The sequence below is a fragment of the Cyphomyrmex costatus genome, unplaced genomic scaffold (assembly GCF_001594065.2).
Source record: "Cyphomyrmex costatus isolate MS0001 unplaced genomic scaffold, Ccosl1.0 scaffold1577, whole genome shotgun sequence".
In the NCBI taxonomy this organism is placed as follows: domain Eukaryota; kingdom Metazoa; phylum Arthropoda; class Insecta; order Hymenoptera; family Formicidae; genus Cyphomyrmex; species Cyphomyrmex costatus.
In genome coordinates, this window is record NW_017275584.1 from 30,863 (window position 1) to 50,639 (window position 19,777).

At 34.9% G+C, this 19,777-nt stretch overlaps 2 protein-coding genes across 2 annotated transcripts; both read right to left on the reverse strand.

Annotated features, from left to right (window-relative positions):
- Positions 1–2,308: 2,308 nt before the first annotated feature.
- Positions 2,309–3,370, reverse strand: LOC108771385 (uncharacterized). The gene is made up of 2 exons (XM_018536658.1): positions 2,567–3,370; positions 2,309–2,390 (listed from the first exon to the last, which is right to left on the reverse strand). Exon 1 carries the CDS (start codon positions 3,308–3,310, stop codon positions 2,582–2,584), a length of 729 nt encoding a protein of 242 aa, XP_018392160.1. The 5' UTR covers positions 3,311–3,370; the 3' UTR covers positions 2,309–2,390; positions 2,567–2,581.
- A 1,584-nt stretch (positions 3,371–4,954) lies between these two features.
- Positions 4,955–18,681, reverse strand: LOC108771384 (uncharacterized). Its single transcript, XM_018536657.1, has 2 exons — positions 17,963–18,681; positions 4,955–5,022 (listed from the first exon to the last, which is right to left on the reverse strand). Exon 1 carries the CDS (start codon positions 18,667–18,669, stop codon positions 18,010–18,012), a length of 660 nt encoding a protein of 219 aa, XP_018392159.1. The 5' UTR covers positions 18,670–18,681; the 3' UTR covers positions 4,955–5,022; positions 17,963–18,009.
- Between the last annotated feature and the right edge of the window lie 1,096 nt (positions 18,682–19,777).

The following is a 19,777-nucleotide window of genomic DNA, read 5'->3' on the forward strand; positions in this document are numbered from 1 at the left end:
TAATATAATAATATTAATCATAATGATTCTTCTTCTTCTTCGAATATTAATGGTCCTGGTCTTAAAAATGATACGATGCATGAGGCGAGACGAAACAGAAACAGAAACTATGAAGTTTGTAGAGCTACAATCAGCTACAACTTACAGCGCCACTAGAATGAGATAGCATGATTTTTTCTCTCTCGCACAATTTCGACGAATAATGGCGGACTTCACGTGTCCAGACTCTTATTAGAGGGTCACTACGGTCGAGTTGCCACTACGAATACTTCGAAGCATTTCATGATTGGTTAATTTGTAAAATTCTTTCTACTGATTGGATAATCAAACGCTTCGAAGCATTCGTAGTGGCAACTCGACCGCACCCTACATCTCACGCAGACAGTGATGCACGCAGTCACATTATCTGTCAATTTTCGTATCGTAAATTCGTCGCGATAAAGTGTCTAAGGCCGGTATTCATAGTCAGTTCTTATTTGAAGACTGTCTTAAGTAATGTCTTAAGACGCGAATGCAGCCATTTGATTGGTTCGTGACATCTTAAGACTGAACTTAATGCCTGGTTTATGCTTCAGGTCTTAATCCCAAGATCCTAAAATTCAACCAATAAAGCTGCCAGTTCTAACCGAAATTTGAACTCTATTGGCTGAATTTTAGGATTAAGACCTTAAGACCGAAGCATAAACCAGGTATAAGATGGTCTTGAATATAAGAACTGACTATGAATACCGACCTAAATCTAATTCTAAGGGTGCGGTCGAGTTACCACTACCAATACTTCGAAGCGTTTCTTGATTGATTAATTTGTAAAATTCTTTCTTCTGATTGGTTAATCAAACGCTTCGAAGCATTCGTAGTGGCAACTCGACCGCACCCTAAGCACTCCACGCTGTTTCTTCATGCAAACTACGTATCTGTGGACTACTATTTCTTAAGTACACCCACGGTAATTAATTCTGTCCCTCGGAAAATTTCACAAAATAAAAAATGACCACCTTTCTATATTAATTGTCACAATCCATGCACGATTAACGTTACGACTGAAGCGGGGAGCACAGACTTTTGCATAACGCATAAACCATATACATAAAGAATTTGATTGGTCCATTGACTCATGCATAAGAAAATGGACCAATGAAATTCCTTATGCACATGCTTTATGCGTTATGCAAAAGTCTGTGCTCCCCGCTTGAACCTTATCGTGCATGACAATTAATATAGAAAGGAAGTCACTTTTCATTTTGTGAAAATTTCCGAGGGACAGAATTAATTACCGTGGGTGTATGTACATACAGATTGCGCAGCTTTTATATAAAACAAATGTTATTACGACGTGCAACGATGTGACAGCTCTGAAGCGCCATATTGGACTAAAAAATGGTAAAGAAGAAATCAATTTTGAAATTTTTTATCGTTTTCAGCATAGATTCTATCTCATAGATACGTATTAATGCGTATACTTTAATTCTGTAAAAGGATTTTCGAATCTGTGAATGACAAAAAAAGTGTTTACGATACAAAAATTGTACGATTTTGTCGGTAATACAGACCTGCTTTAGGATCCCCTTAAGTACAGTCTTATGCCTGGTTTATGTTTCGATCTTAAGGTCTTAATCCTAAAATTCAACCAATAGAGTTCAAATTTCGGTTAGAACTGGCAGCTTTATTGGTTGAATTTTAGGATCTTGGGATTAAGCCTGAAGCATAAACCAGGCATTAAGATGTCACGAATCAATCAAATGGCTGCATTCGCGTCTTAAGACACTCTTGAAATAAGAACAGATTATGAATACCGGCCAAAGAGGTTTCTCCCTGTAAGAACCGACTATGAATACCGGCCTATATCTTATTTCAGTAACCGCGATATTTATTTTATTTTATCTAAACTATACGAGTGGAAATAAGTGTACATGTCAAATGTGTCGAAATATTAAAATATATATATATATTCCTCAAATATAATATGTAAAACACTATCAAAAATCTTTTATATTTAACTTCATTATAAATAAAGCTTTTATCAAAACATCTTTCTATAATGTATTTGTACTTTAGTCTTTTATCTCTTTAGTCTTTATATTATCTACGACTTTATATTTAAAATTTTAGGCCCGTATTCAAAACGCGCTAACATGCTATAGTTTACGTCACGTATACTACAGAATTTCAGAGATAAAAGCGCGCTTTTATCGATAAAAGTAAGTTCTAATACGGGCCTTAAACTTTATAGAATATATAATAATCCTTTTTCTAACTTTAATATAAAAATATCAATATCTCTCAATTCTTAAAACTAATTTTCTTCTTTTCTTTCTAGATCGTCGGTGAATCCATTATCGTTCCTGCTGGTATCCCCTGCTCCTGACCCTCCAAGGCTGTTCCTTCTGCACCTGGAATTGTGATATTTTCTCCAACGGTAAGTATCTGTATTTCAGGTTAATTATTATATTTGACTGCGATCTCAGAATACGAAATGTGACGCAACCTGCTCTTTGAGATTTCAAAGGCGGTTGCAAACACTTCGCCTGCGATATCTTTCACGCAGTGGGAGATAGAGCAAATTTACCTTAATACAATCTGATTAAAAAAAAGGGACGACTCCTGGGAGGTTTCCGGGAATATGGCCTGTTGTTGTTGGATTGATTGCTCTGGTATTTGTTTCGCTAATGGATTCAGCACTACCCGTAATGTCGTCAGTAGTATTGGTTGATGCACTGGGTGCAATTGTTTGTACTTTTTGTTGTGGTTCCGGCACTTTTACTACCGATTGAGTCGATACCTTCGTTGTGTCTACTATCGGTTTGGTTGATTGTATTTCTTTAAAAAACATAGTGGACCGTCTATTTGATTGATCCAAAATCTGTGCATGTTCGGTTGTAAGTTCACTAATATAATGTTTTATATTATTGTCCATGACATCTATCGTCACTCTGTAGTTCGGTCGCTTGGTCGCTTTTTCATTCGAACTCAGATCCTTTACTTGAATCATTGAGTATATTTGACATATGGGTTCGCCTCGATGATTGCTCATTACCTTTTTTACGTATGTACTTTTTGTTCTTTTATCCGCCGCAATATATTTTTGGATTGCTGTCTTCATCCGATCTTCCGGTCTTTCTTGTTCGTCGTCCGTCTCGGAATCCGAAGTATCCGAACTCATGTTGTTTATGAAATCTTCCATCATCTGGATCCTCCCTTCTCGCGATTCATTATTTTTGCGTTTCTTAGCTCTATTTTCTATTATATCTATCAGTTCGCGTTCTCTATCGCGTTTATTACTCGAATCACTATTCGCACTTTGGTTATCCATTGTTTCTACGCAATTTAAATGCGGCACACACGGTGCTTGTTTTCCTGCTGGATTTTCGATGCAAAAATTTCTCTGTGACGCTCCTAGTGGCGGCCGATAGAAGTTTCGCTAGACACCAAAGAACAGGTAGAGTCCTAGATATCAGAGAAGCGCAACCGATGTTCCGCGTCCTGATTAGCTGACTGTCAGCCAATCATGACATTCATTCAGTGGTATTAAAAATGGCTGACTAATAGACGATTGGTGGATTTCATATTTCGTCTGCAAAAGACGCCATTTTTAATACTTTTCTTAGTAATTTTGCGATACTGACTTAAGCCGGTTGCGCTTCTCTGATATCTAGGACTCTAAGAACAGGGAGAAGAAGAATGGAAGGCTCCATCATATATGTAATACTACTATATGGCTAGATGAGAGAGAAGTCCATGTCCCAGAACCACGGTGCGGGAATATACTTCTCTCTCTTTCTCAGCGTACTTTGAACGTTGTGCGCATGCGTCGGATCATCCCCTCCATCAATAATAAATAGAAGGATAAATATACATATATGTGTAAGGAAGAAGGAAAAAGTGATTGATTCCGCTTCAGGGTATAACCTTGTTACAGTTAACAGAGTCAGTTTAGTCGGAATAAATAAATTAATCCTAATTTTATGAAATAAACTTTTTCAAGATTGCCGTTATGTATATAAGAATACAGTGCAATCCCTTACAGAAATTTCATGATAATCAGTGCAAACTAATACCTATTTCATACCTATGCAAACTAATGTTTTCAGTCGCATTAGGCGCATTAGGCTTTTTGCCACATAAATAACATATCTTGACCATTTTTGCCTGTGTACAACAGCACACATCTAATAAGCATAACGAGCATAACCTGTTCGCGTCATCTCACTGATCGCACTCTATTTTCCTATTGGCGGATGCAATCAATCCAACGCATGCGAACAACACTCAAAGTACTCTTAGAAAGAGAGGGAAATATATATTCCCGCACCGTGGTTCTGGGACCGCTTCCTCTCACTCTCTCTTATAGGCACTAGCCATATAGTAGTATTACATATATGGGCTCCATATACAACCCATGTTAATGCCTGGTTTATACTTCGATCTTAAGGTCTTTAATCCTAAAATTCAGCCAATAGAGTTCAAATTTCGGTTAGAACTGGCAGCTTTATTGGTTGAATTTTAGGATCCAGGGATTAAGACCTGAAGCATAATGGGCCTTCTACAATAAGCCGTAAGTCACAAATCATAAGTCATAAGATAGAAATGGACCAATCACAGTCGTCAATTTTTAGTTTCTTACTTCCGATTTATGACTTATGGCTTATTGTAGAAGGCCCATAACAGGTCATTATTTTTATCATTAATGTTAAGAACATATCAAATGTGTCAAAAAATATTAAAATATATATTTCTCAAATATAATATGTAGAACACTATCAAAAATCTTTTATATTTAACTTCATTATAAATAAAGCTTTTATCAAAACATTTTTCTATAATGTATTTGTACTTTAGTCTTTTATCTCTTTATATTATCTATGACTTTATAAAATATATAATAATCCTTTTTCTAACTTTAATATAATAATATCAATATCAATTCTTAAAACTAATTTTCTTCTTTTCCTTGTAGGTCGTGGGTGGATCCATTATGTTCCTGCTGGTATCTTCTGCTGCTGATCCTCTAAGGCTGTTCTGCATCTAGAATTGTAATATTTTCTCCAACGGTAAGTATCTGTATTTCGTTAATTACTATATTTGGCTGCGATCTCAGAATACGAGATGCGACGCAACCCGCTCTTCAAGATTTCGAAGGCAATTGCAAACACCTCGCCTGCGCGATATCCCTGATAACCAAGCATGTTTTGCAAAATCATACAATTTAATGCTGTGCACAAAATTTCGATTAATTGCTGTATATTTACTGAAAACGTAATATACTTATAATCATACGTACTCAACAACACGAGGGCAGATTTGAAACGTTTAATGACAGCAGATTCAGAGCAAACGGTGAACAACTGTTGCTCATTTTGTTGTCAACAGATTGATTTCATTCATGGAAATTTTTTTGATTTATCATTCATTTTCGATAACGTAAGAGCAACATGACGGTAACAAAGGAAGATAATGATATCTGTGCTTCTATCGTATATATTTGTTAAATAGGTTGAAATACATTTAATCTTTATGTTGTAGCCAATGAGATGTCGAAAACGACCCTATATTTTATATAATTTTTGTTCAGTACTCGTCTTTAATTCCCCTTCCGTTATAACGACGGTTCACGAAATCGACCGAATGGATCGATCTGCTGCGCACTAGCGTACCGCGCATATTCTTCGATCAACGACCAGAAATCAATGGCCGCTCTCGACTATAGCACGCGCACCGTCTCGTTTGCTGACGATCCTTCTTGTTATCGCGCCGTCAACCGTAATTCGGCAGTGTTTTGTGTATAATTCTTTGCCTGCACTGGAGGCTCACTTAGTAAAGTGCTTTAAATCAGAGAAAACTTCATTTCTCGACCAAGCTCCTTCGAAGTGATTACCGCGGGAAACGCTTGGGCAACAATCGCAAGGCCGCGCCATTACAAGCTGCAAAGGCGCGCAGCACGATTATTAACCATTTTTTTTTAATAAATAAATTAATTAATTAATAATTAATTAATAAGAAATAATATAATAAATAAATAATAATTATAACTAAAACTAATAAAGAGAAACAGGGCTACGAGCCAATAAATTCGTTAAAATCTTTAATTTACTCTAATATATTGCGAAGAATATCACGTAATGTTGGCGTTTTGTCCCGGCTTCCACTACTGGACTCATCAGTAAGGTATTGTAATGGAAATCTACCTTATACGCCTGTATCTAGTTGAGATTTTAAATATTGTATATAAAGAGATATACGCGTATCAAAGCACTTGCGAGAAATTTGCGAATATCTATAGACCTCTGATGGCGGGTCGACGTAGTAATATTCTTCGCAATATTTATCTAAAGTAATATATGTATTTCCCTCCCACCCCCCAACTTGCGTGCCGAACAATCGTCGGTCTTGAAACGCAACTCTATCTGAAAAGTCCTCCCAAATTGCGTGTCGAACTATTGTCGGTTTTGAAACGCAACTCTAATAATCTGAAATAACGTCCCCTTAATCAAATTGTGATTTCAAACGCATTATTTCGCCCGCGTGAATTAAAATGTAGATTGTAATAATTATAACTAATTTCTTAAAAAATTAAATGTGATTTTATTCTAAGTGTTAATTATTTATATATATTTTAAAACTGAGTTTAAAATAAGATTTTCTGTTCTATAATTATTCTGCTCGATAATTTTTTTCAATTTTATCTTTAAATGCATGAATTTTGTTGTTGTACATTATTATATTAATAATATTGTATTATTACTTATTTCTATTATACAAAATAATTTTTAACTCTCTCTTACTTTAAATGCTTTAAAGTAATTTATAAAACAGCGGGTGCGACTATTTTCTAGCCTTTTATCTACTATTGGCTAAAGCCCAAGTTAGCGATCTATAGTATAAGTATATAGACATATCCGTGAGGAATGGAATTATAAATATATAATTATAATTGAAACGTACAATAATTCTTAAATTGCTTGAATTTATTAGAGTGCATAAATATCTCTTGCCGCGTGAAAAGAAGTCAGGAGTTGCTTATAAAATTTCTTGTAAGAATTGCGATGCAAGTTATGTGGGACAAACGTGCAGACAACTAAAGTCGAGAATTGCGGAACATAGGAATCATATCAGATGGAACACGTCCACTTGCAGCGTCGTATAAACGGAGCACCGGTTGCATGAGGATCATGAATTTGATTGGGATAACGTCAGAATATTGGATGATGAACCACACTATACAAAGAGACTTATTTCGAAAATGATATCCATCAGGAGACAAGCACACGGACTTAATTTACAGACAGACATGGAGGGGCTTCCCAAGGTCTACTTCCCGATCATAGACAGGATATAAATAGCTTTGTTGTCTGTCACGTCTGTCTAGTCAGTCTCGCTTGTGCACAGTGGTTGAGTCTTAGCATTTGATATTGTGATTTGATAATTTAATTTAATACTGTCAAAATATTTGTTGTGACTCACTGTGTCTGAAACTGATTGGCCTAAATTATTCTGAAGATCTGTCTTGAGATTGTTTGCGATACAGTATCGTTGTGAACATGGTGAGTTTCCTCACTCCCGGTAAAATGATTGTAATTATGATAAATTTAATTTGGAAATTATTATTTTTCTGAGAGAGATTCTAGAAAATTATTTTCCCAGAATTTCAGCTCTCTATTTATTTCTTGCCTTTCTTTTTTTTTATTCATTTGATTGTGTTCTTTAAGATGAAATTGTCATCAGAATTTATTTCTTGGTTGTGAGGTAGCTCACTATGTTTAAACATCTTTTTATACTTTGTTATTTTTAAATTATAATTTATTTATGTAATTTTTATTGTCTTTGAAGAAGGCTCAAAAATGAGCCGAAACATGTAAGCTTAATTGTTTGTAATAAATAGATTTGCTTGATATATATCGGCGTTGCGTGAAGTTATCTGCGCTTGACTCCTAGTGCCCTTTTCTTTCGAAGTTAGTTTTTAATTATAATTGAATTCTTAAAAGTATAATAAGGTGAAAACTTCGACAGGAAGAAGAATTTATTATTTACTTATTTTATACTTTTTAAGAAGAATAAGGGGTGTTTACGACAAATGGCTGGATTTCTAATCTGATCGAACAGTGGTACCAGAGAGAAACCTGAGAGAGGCCATGGCGGCCTTTTTCGCGTGACAGGCGAAGCCGCCGTACGCTAGCGGCACCAACATCATTTTTATAAAATGATGTGAACTACGTAACACATTTTCGACACTGTCGATACACCACGACTTTTTGGTTCGAATCTTCCCTATGTCCATGATTTTTTGGTTCGAATCTTCCCTATGTCCATGTTTATCGAACCGTTAGACAGACAAAGACAGACTATCAATCCGTCGGTGCTTGTTCCACTACAAAGAAGAAAGATTCGCGGCGGGCCGGCGCGTCGACGGTAGACACGAGCCAAGCCAGCAGAGATCTTTCCGCGATTCTTTCTCTCTCTCCCTCTCTCTCTCTCTCTCTCGCCCAGTTTTTCACATATTGCATTATTCGTCAATAATTCGGGAAGAGAAAGACTGACGATTTATGCACAGAATTTGTTGCTCAATGAATTTGTAGCCAAATTTTTCTACACATCATATACTATCAATATTCGAATTTGTTGCTAACTATGACATGAAAAACAATTAGTTTATCCCAATCGTTCCCGCACGCCGTGCATTATAAGATCTTAAATCTTGATAAAAGAATTGGTTGCATGTTGTCGCTATAAAAATATTCCTCGTAATATACACCATCGAAATATGACAACATATAAATTTGTTGCTCACTCTGAAGCGTGAAAAATGATTTGTTTATACGGATCGGCGCCCGTGCTGAAAACTTTATTCTCTTTAAACATTGCTCAGAGAAGTTGTCGTTCGTATATATTTGGTATCGAAATGTTCCTCGTAACATGCACTATCGAAATACGACAATATCTGAATTTGTTGCTCATACTGAAGTGTGAAAAATGATTCGTTTATGCGGTTCGGCGCCCGTGCTGAAAACTTTATTCTCTTTAAACATTGCTCAGAGAAATTGTCGTTCGTATGTATTTGGTATCGAAATGTTCCTCGTAACATGCACTATCGAAATATGACAACATCTGAATTTGTTGCTCACTCTGAAGCGTGAAAAATGATTTGTTTATGCGGATCGGCGCCCGTGCCGAGAACTTTATTCTCTTAAACATTGCTCAGAGAAGTTGTCGTTCGTATGTATTTGGTATCGAAATGTTCCTCGTAACATGCACTATCGAAATATGACAACATCTGAATTTGTTGCTCACTCTGAAGCGTGAAAAATGATTTGTTTATGCGGATCGGCGCCCGTGCCGAGAACTTTATTCTCTTAAACATTGCTCAGAGAAGCTGTCGTTCGTATGTATTTGGTATCGAAATGTTCCTCGTAACATGCACTATCGAAATACGACAATATCTGAATTTGTTGCTCACACTGAAGTGTGAAAAATGATTCGTTTATGCGGTTCGGCGCCCGTGCTGAAAACTTTATTCTCTTTAAACATTGCTCAGAGAAATTGTCGTTCGTATGTATTTGGTATCGAAATGTTCCTCGTAACATGCACTATCGAAATACGACAATATCTGAATTTGTTGCTCATACTGAAGTGTGAAAAATGATTCGTTTATGCGGTTCGGCGCCCGTGCTGAAAACTTTATTCTCTTTAAACATTGCTCAGAGAAATTGTCGTTCGTATGTATTTGGTATCGAAATGTTCCTCGTAACATGCACTATCGAAATATGACAACATCTGAATTTGTTGCTCACACTGAAGTGTGAAAAATGATTCGTTTATGCGGATCGACGCCCGTGCCGAGTACTTTATTCTCTTAAACATTGCTCATAGTCCAGTCACTTTGGAACAAAAAAGGGCATAAAAATGAAGAAATTCCGACCAAGCTATAAATTGCTAAATACCTTCATTTAGGCGAGAGAAATGATGTCTGAAAAGTTCCCAACGTTAGCTTGTACGCTAAGTCTTTTATCGAGCGTAGAAGGGTTGAAATTCCGGTTTTTCGCGGTTATCTTCTTTCCTATCAGTTTTACGGCCAAAGTAGGTCTATAATAAAAGAAAGATAATAGAATTCTCTATAAAATTCTCTAATGGTCGTACTTCGTACGACCAATAGTTCTCGAGATAGATTTCTTTTAAGTGACTTCTTATTTTCGAGCGTTACGTAAATTTGTTCTATCTTCGCGAATATCTCAAATTTGGATACATCTACGTGCAAAACGCACATAACAAGATCGAAAGAGTATTTAATTACCTACAAAATGGGTTTTTATTGAGTGTCGTACGATCGCTAGTTCCGGAGATATCATTTTTTAAAGGCATTTTGACTTGTGAATATTTTGAAAATGAGAATGTTTCCTCGTTAGTATATCGGTAATATCTTATATACGGCTACTCCTACGCCAAAAATAGTTATCATCAAAACGAAAGATTATTAAATTCCCTGCATTTTGGTCTTCTAATGGTTTGTATACGGCTAATATATAATTACTGAGATACAGCTGAAAAATCTTTATTATACGTGTTTCTGCGTACATTTTTGTAAATAACTTACTTCTGATTTGTCTGAGGTGAAAAATGTTTAGAAATTATGTGGAAGCTTATAAAATTGTCTTTAAAATGAGATTTTTTTGAACCTCGTCCGATGAATAGTTTCCGAGATACACCCTTTGGAAAATTCCGTAATGTACTGATTTTATGATAAAATCGGACTTTTTGTACAAACAAACATATGTAATGACGATAGAAAAATTAATATCCATATTTTTCTGTTAGTTTACATATATATGTACACGATCCTGTATCGGCGATAGTTTAAAAAATTTAATTTTTGAAAAACAGTTGCTATAAGAATGCTTGTTTTTTGAGCTTTTGGCATAAAAAGGCGATTTGCGATACCTTTTTTGTAAATATTTTAATTTCTGCATGGTACACGTAAAAAATACCTTATATAAAAATTGAAGCTTATAAAATTTCCTACAAAATGGTGGGTTGCTAATTTATACGCGATAAACGTTGACCGACATACCAGACGTTTGAAAACGGGATTTCTTTTTCCTAATTTTGTGCCTTCATTTTCATGGTCGATAATAATAGCAAAAAAAGTTTATTTGCAAAATTTTTAAGACGACGTACGTTTCTGAGCTCATAATATATGATATTTGTTTTTATTTGGCACTTGGACCATATTTTTAGGACAAATAGTATTCGAGATATACTATAGGAAAGTGGATCTGTGAAGCTAGCACGACATTCTATCGATATCAAAAAAATTACAACAGTTCCAGTAGCACTTTTCATAGTTCTACAGTTCTACCTAAAAACAAAAAATAGTTCCGCAGTTTTATTATGAAAAAACTAAAATTGAAAATATGGCGTACAAACTTCGCGAATCTGGCACGTCAGTTTTCCTCTAAAGTACGAGAAAAAAATAAATATTTGCATTTTTAGCAACAGTTCCCCATAGTTCTACTAAAAACCTACTAAGATATGCATTTTCAAAACAAAATAATAACATTTTACAATTTTTATACATCCCATATATAGAAAATGGCATAAAACTTCTAGAAAAAGTGACGTGCTGACTATTTCTATCAGTTTCAACGGTAGTTCTCGTTAGTTCTCACAGAGTTCTATGCATCGCAATCATTTTTAAGCAGAGTTCCGGCCTCTACATAATTTTAATCAATTTTTTAATACCTGAGTCCAGCACGATACTTGTAGAAAAAGTGACGTACTGACTATATGTATCAGTTCTAACGGCAATTCTCGTTAGTTCTCACAGTGTTCTATGTAATATCATATATATAAAAATTTTATGAAACATTAATAAAAGTTCAACACAATTGCAATACTTACTTTTTCAGTAATGATATTACATAGTAATCAACCTTCAACCCACTTCTCATCTAATCCACTGTATTTAACAGACAATAATTAAATATATTAAGAGTAAAAATATACTACATTTGGATTACAAAAATATAAAACATGAAGAAGTATTCAATAATGTTATATAAAAATTTTCGGGACGAAACGCCAACATTACGTGATATTCTTCGCAATATATTAGAATAAATAAGATTAAAGATTTTAATGAATCTATGGCTCGTAGCCCTATTCTCTCATTAGTTTTAAATTTATTGAGCCTTATTACAATTTAAATTTTAAAATTACGCGGGCGAAATGATGCGTTTAGTATTACAATTTGATTAAGGGGACGTTATTTCAGATGATTAGGAGTTGCGTTTCAAGACCGACGATAGTTCGGCGCGCATAGGATTATGGCCAAAATGCAATTTTATATAACTAGCAGTCCAGTCACCAGATGCGTATATAATAGACTGGTATCTCCTGCCACGCTCTTACTAGACAGACTCAGATATTAAAAAATTGATTAAAAATATGTACAGGCCGGAACACTGCTTAAAAATGATTGCGATGCATAGAACTCTGTGAGGACTAACGAGAATTGCCGTTAGACTGATATAAATAGTCAGCACGTCACTTTATCTACAAGTATCGTGCTGGACTCAGGTATTAAAAAATTGATTAAAAGTATGTAGAGGCCGGAACTCTGCTTAAAAATGATTGCGATGCATAGAACTCTGTGAGGACTAACGAGAATTGCCGTTAGAACTGATACATATAGTCAGTACGTCACTTTTTCTACAAGTATCGTGCTGGACTCAGGTATTAAAAAATTGATTAAAATTATGTAGAGGCCGGAACTCTGCTTAAAACTTAATTTTTGAAAAACAGTTGCTATAGAATGCTTGTTTTTTGAGCTTTTGGCATAAAAAGGCGATTTGCGATATCTTTTTTGTAAATATCTTAATTTCTGCATGGTACACGTAAAAAATACCTTATATAAAAATTGAAGCTTATAAAATTTCCTACAAAATGGTGGGTTGCTAATTTATACGCGATAAACGTTGACCGACATACCAGACGTTTGAAAACGGGATTTCTTTTTCCTAATTTTGTGCCTTCATTTTCATGGTCGATAATAATAGCAAAAAAAGTTTATTTGCAAAATTTTTAAGACGACGTACGTTTCTGAGCTCATAATATATGATATTTGTTTTTATTTGGCACTTGGACCATATTTTTAGGACAAATAGTATTCGAGATATACTATAGGAAAGTGGATCTGTGAAGCTAGCACGACATTCTATCGATATCAAAAAAATTACAACAGTTCCAGTAGCACTTTTCATAGTTCTACAGTTCTACCTAAAAACAAAAAATAGTTCCGCAGTTTTATTATGAAAAAACTAAAATTGAAAATATGGCGTACAAACTTCGCGAATCTGGCACATCAGTTTTCCTCTAAAGTACGAGAAAAAAATAAATATTTGCATTTTTAGCAACAGTTCCCCATAGTTCTACTAAAAACCTACTAAGATATGCATTTTCAAAACAAAATAATAACATTTTACAATTTTTATACATCCCATATATAGAAAATGGCATAAAACTTCTAGAAAAAGTGACGTGAATCCTACTAAAAACAATCAATATAAATTTAAGGCTAATAATCCATTTTTCTTTGAGATAGGCCTGTCACGCTTTTACTAGACAGATTAAGTGCCATACATTATGATATATGTATGTACTCATGAGATATGTCATTTAGATATTTTTATATAACATTATTGAATACTTCTTCATTTTTTATACTTTTGTAATCCAAATGTAGTATATTTTTACTCTTAATATATTTAATTATTGTCTGTTAAATACAGTGGATTAGATGAGAAGTGGGTTGAAGGTTGATTACTATGTAATATCATTACTGAAAAAGTAAGTATTGCAATTGTGTTGAACTTTTATTAATGTTTCATAAAATTTTTATATATATGATATTACATAGAACACTGTGAGAACTAACGAGAATTGCCGTTAGAACTGATACATATAGTCAGTACGTCACTTTTTCTACAAGTATCGTGCTGGACTCAGGTATTAAAAAATTGATTAAAATTATGTAGAGGCCGGAACTCTGCTTAAAAATGATTGCGATGCATAGAACTCTGTGAGAACTAACGAGAACTACCGTTGAAACTGATAGAAATAGTCAGCACGTCACTTTTTCTAGAAGTTTTATGCCATTTTCTATATATGGGATGTATAAAAATTGTAAAATGTTATTATTTTGTTTTGAAAATGCATATCTTAGTAGGTTTTTAGTAGAACTATGGGGAACTGTTGCTAAAAATGCAAATATTTATTTTTTTCTCGTACTTTAGAGGAAAACTGACGTGCCAGATTCGCGAAGTTTGTACGCCATATTTTCAATTTTAGTTTTTTCATAATAAAACTGCGGAACTATTTTTTGTTTTTAGGTAGAACTGTAGAACTATGAAAAGTGCTACTGGAACTGTTGTAATTTTTTTGATATCGATAGAATGTCGTGCTAGCTTCACAGATCCACTTTCCTATAGTATATCTCGAATACTATTTGTCCTAAAAATATGGTCCAAGTGCCAAATAAAAACAAATATCATATATTATGAGCTCAGAAACGTACGTCGTCTTAAAAATTTTGCAAATAAACTTTTTTTGCTATTATTATCGACCATGAAAATGAAGGCACAAAATTAGGAAAAAGAAATCCCGTTTTCAAACGTCTGGTATGTCGGTCAACGTTTATCGCGTATAAATTAGCAACCCACCATTTTGTAGGAAATTTTATAAGCTTCAATTTTTATATAAGGTATTTTTTACGTGTACCATGCAGAAATTAAAATATTTACAAAAAAGGTATCGCAAATCGCCTTTTTATGCCAAAAGCTCAAAAAACAAGCATTCTTATAGCAACTGTTTTTCAAAAATTAAATTTTTTAAACTATCGCCGATACAGGATCGTGTACATATATATGTAAACTAACAGAAAAATATGGATATTAATTTTTCTATCGTCATTACATATGTTTGTTTGTACAAAAAGTCCGATTTTATCATAAAATCAGTACATTACGGAATTTTCCAAAGGGTGTATCTCGGAAACTATTCATCGGACGAGGTTCAAAAAAATCTCATTTTAAAGACAATTTTATAAGCTTCCACATAATTTCTAAACATTTTTCACCTCAGACAAATCAGAAGTAAGTTATTTACAAAAATGTACGCAGAAACACGTATAATAAAGATTTTTCAGCTGTATCTCAGTAATTATATATTAGCCGTATACAAACCATTAGAAGACCAAAATGCAGGGAATTTAATAATCTTTCGTTTTGATGATAACTATTTTTGGCGTAGGAGTAGCCGTATATAAGGTATTACCGATATACTAACGAGGAAACATTCTCATTTTCAAAATATTCACAAGTCAAAATGCCTTTAAAAAATGATATCTCCGGAACTAGCGATCGTACGACACTCAATAAAAACCCATTTTGTAGGTAATTAAATACTCTTTCGATCTTGTTATGTGCGTTTTGCACGTAGATGTATCCAAATTTGAGATATTCGCGAAGATAGAACAAATTTACGTAACGCTCGAAAATAAGAAGTCACTTAAAAGAAATCTATCTCGAGAACTATTGGTCGTACGAAGTACGACCATTAGAGAATTTTATAGAGAATTCTATTATCTTTCTTTTATTATAGACCTACTTTGGCCGTAAAACTGATAGGAAAGAAGATAACCGCGAAAAACCGGAATTTCAAACCTTGTACGCTCGATAAAAGACTTAGCGTACAAGCTAACGTTGGGAACTTTTCAGACATCATTTCTCTCGCCTAAATGAAGGTATTTAGCAATTTATAGCTTGGTCGGAATTTCTTCATTTATATGCCCTTTTTTGTTCCAAAGTGACTGGACTATGAGCAATGTTTAAGAGAATAAAGTACTCGGCACGGGCGTCGATCCGCATAAACGAATCATTTTTCACACTTCAGTGTGAGCAACAAATTCAGATGTTGTCATATTTCGATAGTGCATGTTACGAGGAACATTTCGATACCAAATACATACGAACGACAATTTCTCTGAGCAATGTTTAAAGAGAATAAAGTTTTCAGCACGGGCGCCGAACCGCATAAACGAATCATTTTTCACACTTCAGTATGAGCAACAAATTCAGATATTGTCGTATTTCGATAGTGCATGTTACGAGGAACATTTCGATACCAAATATATACGAACGACAACTTCTCTGAGCAATGTTTAAAGAGAATAAAGTTCTCGGCACGGGCGCCGATCCGTATAAACAAATCATTTTTCACGCTTCAGAGTGAGCAACAAATTTATATGTTGTCATATTTCGATGGTGTATATTACGAGGAATATTTTTATAGCGACAACATGCAACCAATTCTTTTATCAAGATTTAAGATCTTATAATGCACGGCGTGCGGGAACGATTGGGATAAACTAATTGTTTTTCATGTCATAGTTAGCAACAAATTCGAATATTGATAGTATATGATGTGTAGAAAAATTTGGCTACAAATTCATTGAGCAACAAATTCTGTGCATAAATCGTCAGTCTTTCTCTTCCCGAATTATTGACGAATAATGCAATATGTGAAAAACTGGGCGAGAGAGAGAGAGAGAGAGGGAGAGAGAGAAAGAATCGCGGAAAGATCTCTGCTGGCTTGGCTCGTGTCTACCGTCGACGCGCCGGCCCGCCGCGAATCTTTCTTCTTTGTAGTGGAACAAGCACCGACGGATTGATAGTCTGTCTTTGTCTGTCTAACGGTTCGATAAACATGGACATAGGGAAGATTCGAACCAAAAAATCATGGACATAGGGAAGATTCGAACCAAAAAGTCGTGGTGTATCGACAGTGTCGAAAATGTGTTACGTAGTTCACATCATTTTATAAAAATGATGTTGGTGCCGCTAGCGTACGGCGGCTTCGCCTGTCACGCGAAAAAGGCCGCCATGGCCTCTCTCAGGTTTCTCTCTGGTGGTACTCAATTGGTGCATTTCAAAAAACTCCCTAGCTTAATCGGATTTTGGTGCCTGTCTCAGGAGGTAATCGGATTGAGTTGAACGGATCGTGAGGGAAGAATAATTTTGCGTATGAACTTAATAAAAGCAGAGTGCATAAAGACAAAGATCGAGATACGTACGTTAACTATTATTCTAATAATTATTGTGTATTTTATTCTAAAATGTATATCAATAATGGAAATATGTATAGTTTAGTAAAAGAATTTTGAAAAAGTAAATATAATCTCACTTTACTAATAAAGAAATTTGGAAAACTTTATTAATAAAAGAATTTCGGGAAAGTAAATATAATCTCACTTTATTAATAAAGTGAGATTATATTTACTTTTCTAAAATTCTTTTACTAAACTATACATATTTCCATTATTGATATACATTTTAGAATAAAATACACAATAATTATTAGAATAATAGTTAACGTATGTACCTCGATCTTTGTCTTTATGCATTCGGCTTTTATTAAGTTCATACGCAAATTCGCAAAATTATTCCTCCCTCACGATCCGTTCAACTCAATCTGATTACCTCCTCAGACAGGCACCAAAATCCGATTAAGCTAGAGAGTGTTTTGAAATGCACCAATTGATTACCACTGTTCGATCGGATAGAAATCCGACCATTTGTCGTAAACACCCTAGTGCAAAAAAAAAATCGTTTTCGACATGTTGCATTTTTGCTGAAATGTATGACTGAACACATGTTGTTGACAATTTACTGTTATATTGCTCTTTACGTACAGCGATAAATCGTTGATGGCAAATACACGGCAAGGTGGCAGCAACACATGTTGAATTCACGTGATGTCGTACATACCACAGGCAAATGACTCACTCACCTTGTTTTAAATTTGCTGAAAACAAATGCGCTTTATTTTCGGCAACATGTCAGCAACAACACAGACAGGTGGCTATCAGGGATCTTTCACGCAGTGAAAGATAGAGCAAACTTATCTTAATACAACCTACTTAAATAAGAGGCACGGTTCCTGTGAGGGTTCTTGCAATATGGCCTATTATTGGATTGACTGCCTGGTATTTGTTTCGCTAATGGATTCAGCACCACCCGTAATGTCGTCGGTATTATTGGTTGATGCACTGGGTGCAATTGTTTGTACTTTCTGTTGTGGTTCCGGCACTTTTACTACCGATTGAGTCGATACTTTCGTTGTGTCTACTATCGTTTCGGTTGAATGCATCTTTATAAAAAACATAGTGGACCGTCTGTTTGTTTGATTCAAAATCTGTTGACTAATACAATGTTTTATATTATTGTCCATGACATCTATCGTCACTCTGTAGTATGGTCGCTTGGTCGCTTCTTCATTCGAACTCAGATCCTTTACTTGAATCATTGAATATATTTGACATATGGGTTCGCCTTGATGATTGCTCATTACCTTTTTTACGGATTTACTTTTTGTTCTTTTACCCGCCGCAATATATGTTTGGATTGCTGTCTTCATCCGGTCTTCCATTCTTCCTTGTTCGTCGTCCATCTCGGAATCCGAAGTATCCGAACTCATGTTGTTTATGAAATCTTCCATTATCTGGATCCTCTCTTCTCGCGATTTCTTATTTTCACGTTTCTTAGCTCTATTTTCTATTATATCTATCAATTCGCGTTCTCTATCGCGTTTATTACTCGAATCGCAATTCGCACTTTGATTATCCATTGTTTCTACGCAATTTAACATATGTGTTCTCACTACGCCGTCACTTACAACTGCTTCACAGTATAAGTATACATACAATAGGTCGATTCTGTGTCGGTACCTTTGATCTGAAGAGAAATGGTCGGTCATAATATTGATAGTGTGCAGCGCGGACAATTTGAATACTAATCTACAACTACAACTACATTCACGAACTACGTTTTATGCAATTGTATCGGATTGTATTTATTGTAATGATATACTTTTAAGAGAACACAATTAATCTGATTTTTCATATCTAAGTATAAAAATAAGAAATGTACACTATAAGATAGCACTACCTTCTTATATCTTTCGGAAATCTAAATAATGTTTCCTTTCGCCTCCATTCAGTACTTGTACTTTCACAATTTTTAAACGCACACGAATATCCGCTTCTGTTCTTCATATTTTATGTATAAATTGTAAATTATTTGTCTTTCATGGTCGAGGGGGAGGGGACAAAACATAATCTTATTCACAATCGTTTATATTTATAGTTTCTAAATCCGGTATTTTAATCATTTTATCACAGATTTATCAAACAAAATTCGTAATTTATTTATAAAGATTATTATCTTTAATTTATCTAAGTTCAAAGTTACTGTACCGCTGTACGCCGAATTATTCCGCATGCTGACGACCTGTCGACCTGTGTCGACCTTCTTCTTCTTCTTCTTTGTTAATGGCTCCAGCCTCCTTACACGAGCGGAGGCAATACACGGATATAGGAAAGTAGGGATACAGCTTATTCTTGCGGGGGTGAAGCCGTCAGGGGCAAAGAGATGGTATTCATTACCCTCACTTGCTGCGCGCCCTTTCGGCAAAAGTGAGAAAACTTATTCAAAAATTGTCAATCGTTGTGTTAAATGTGGTTATGTGGTAATGTGTCATGCTTATTATACCAGAAGGTTTGCGGGTTATCGCCGTGTCTTTCTTCATTATTAATGCCAACGTTTCGTGAATTGATACTGCGCACCCCTCGCCCTGATGAAGTGAACGATATGGTTCACGAAACGTTGGCTTAATAATGAAGAAAGACACGGCGATAACCCGCAAACCTTTTGGTATAATTGAAGAAAATACTCGT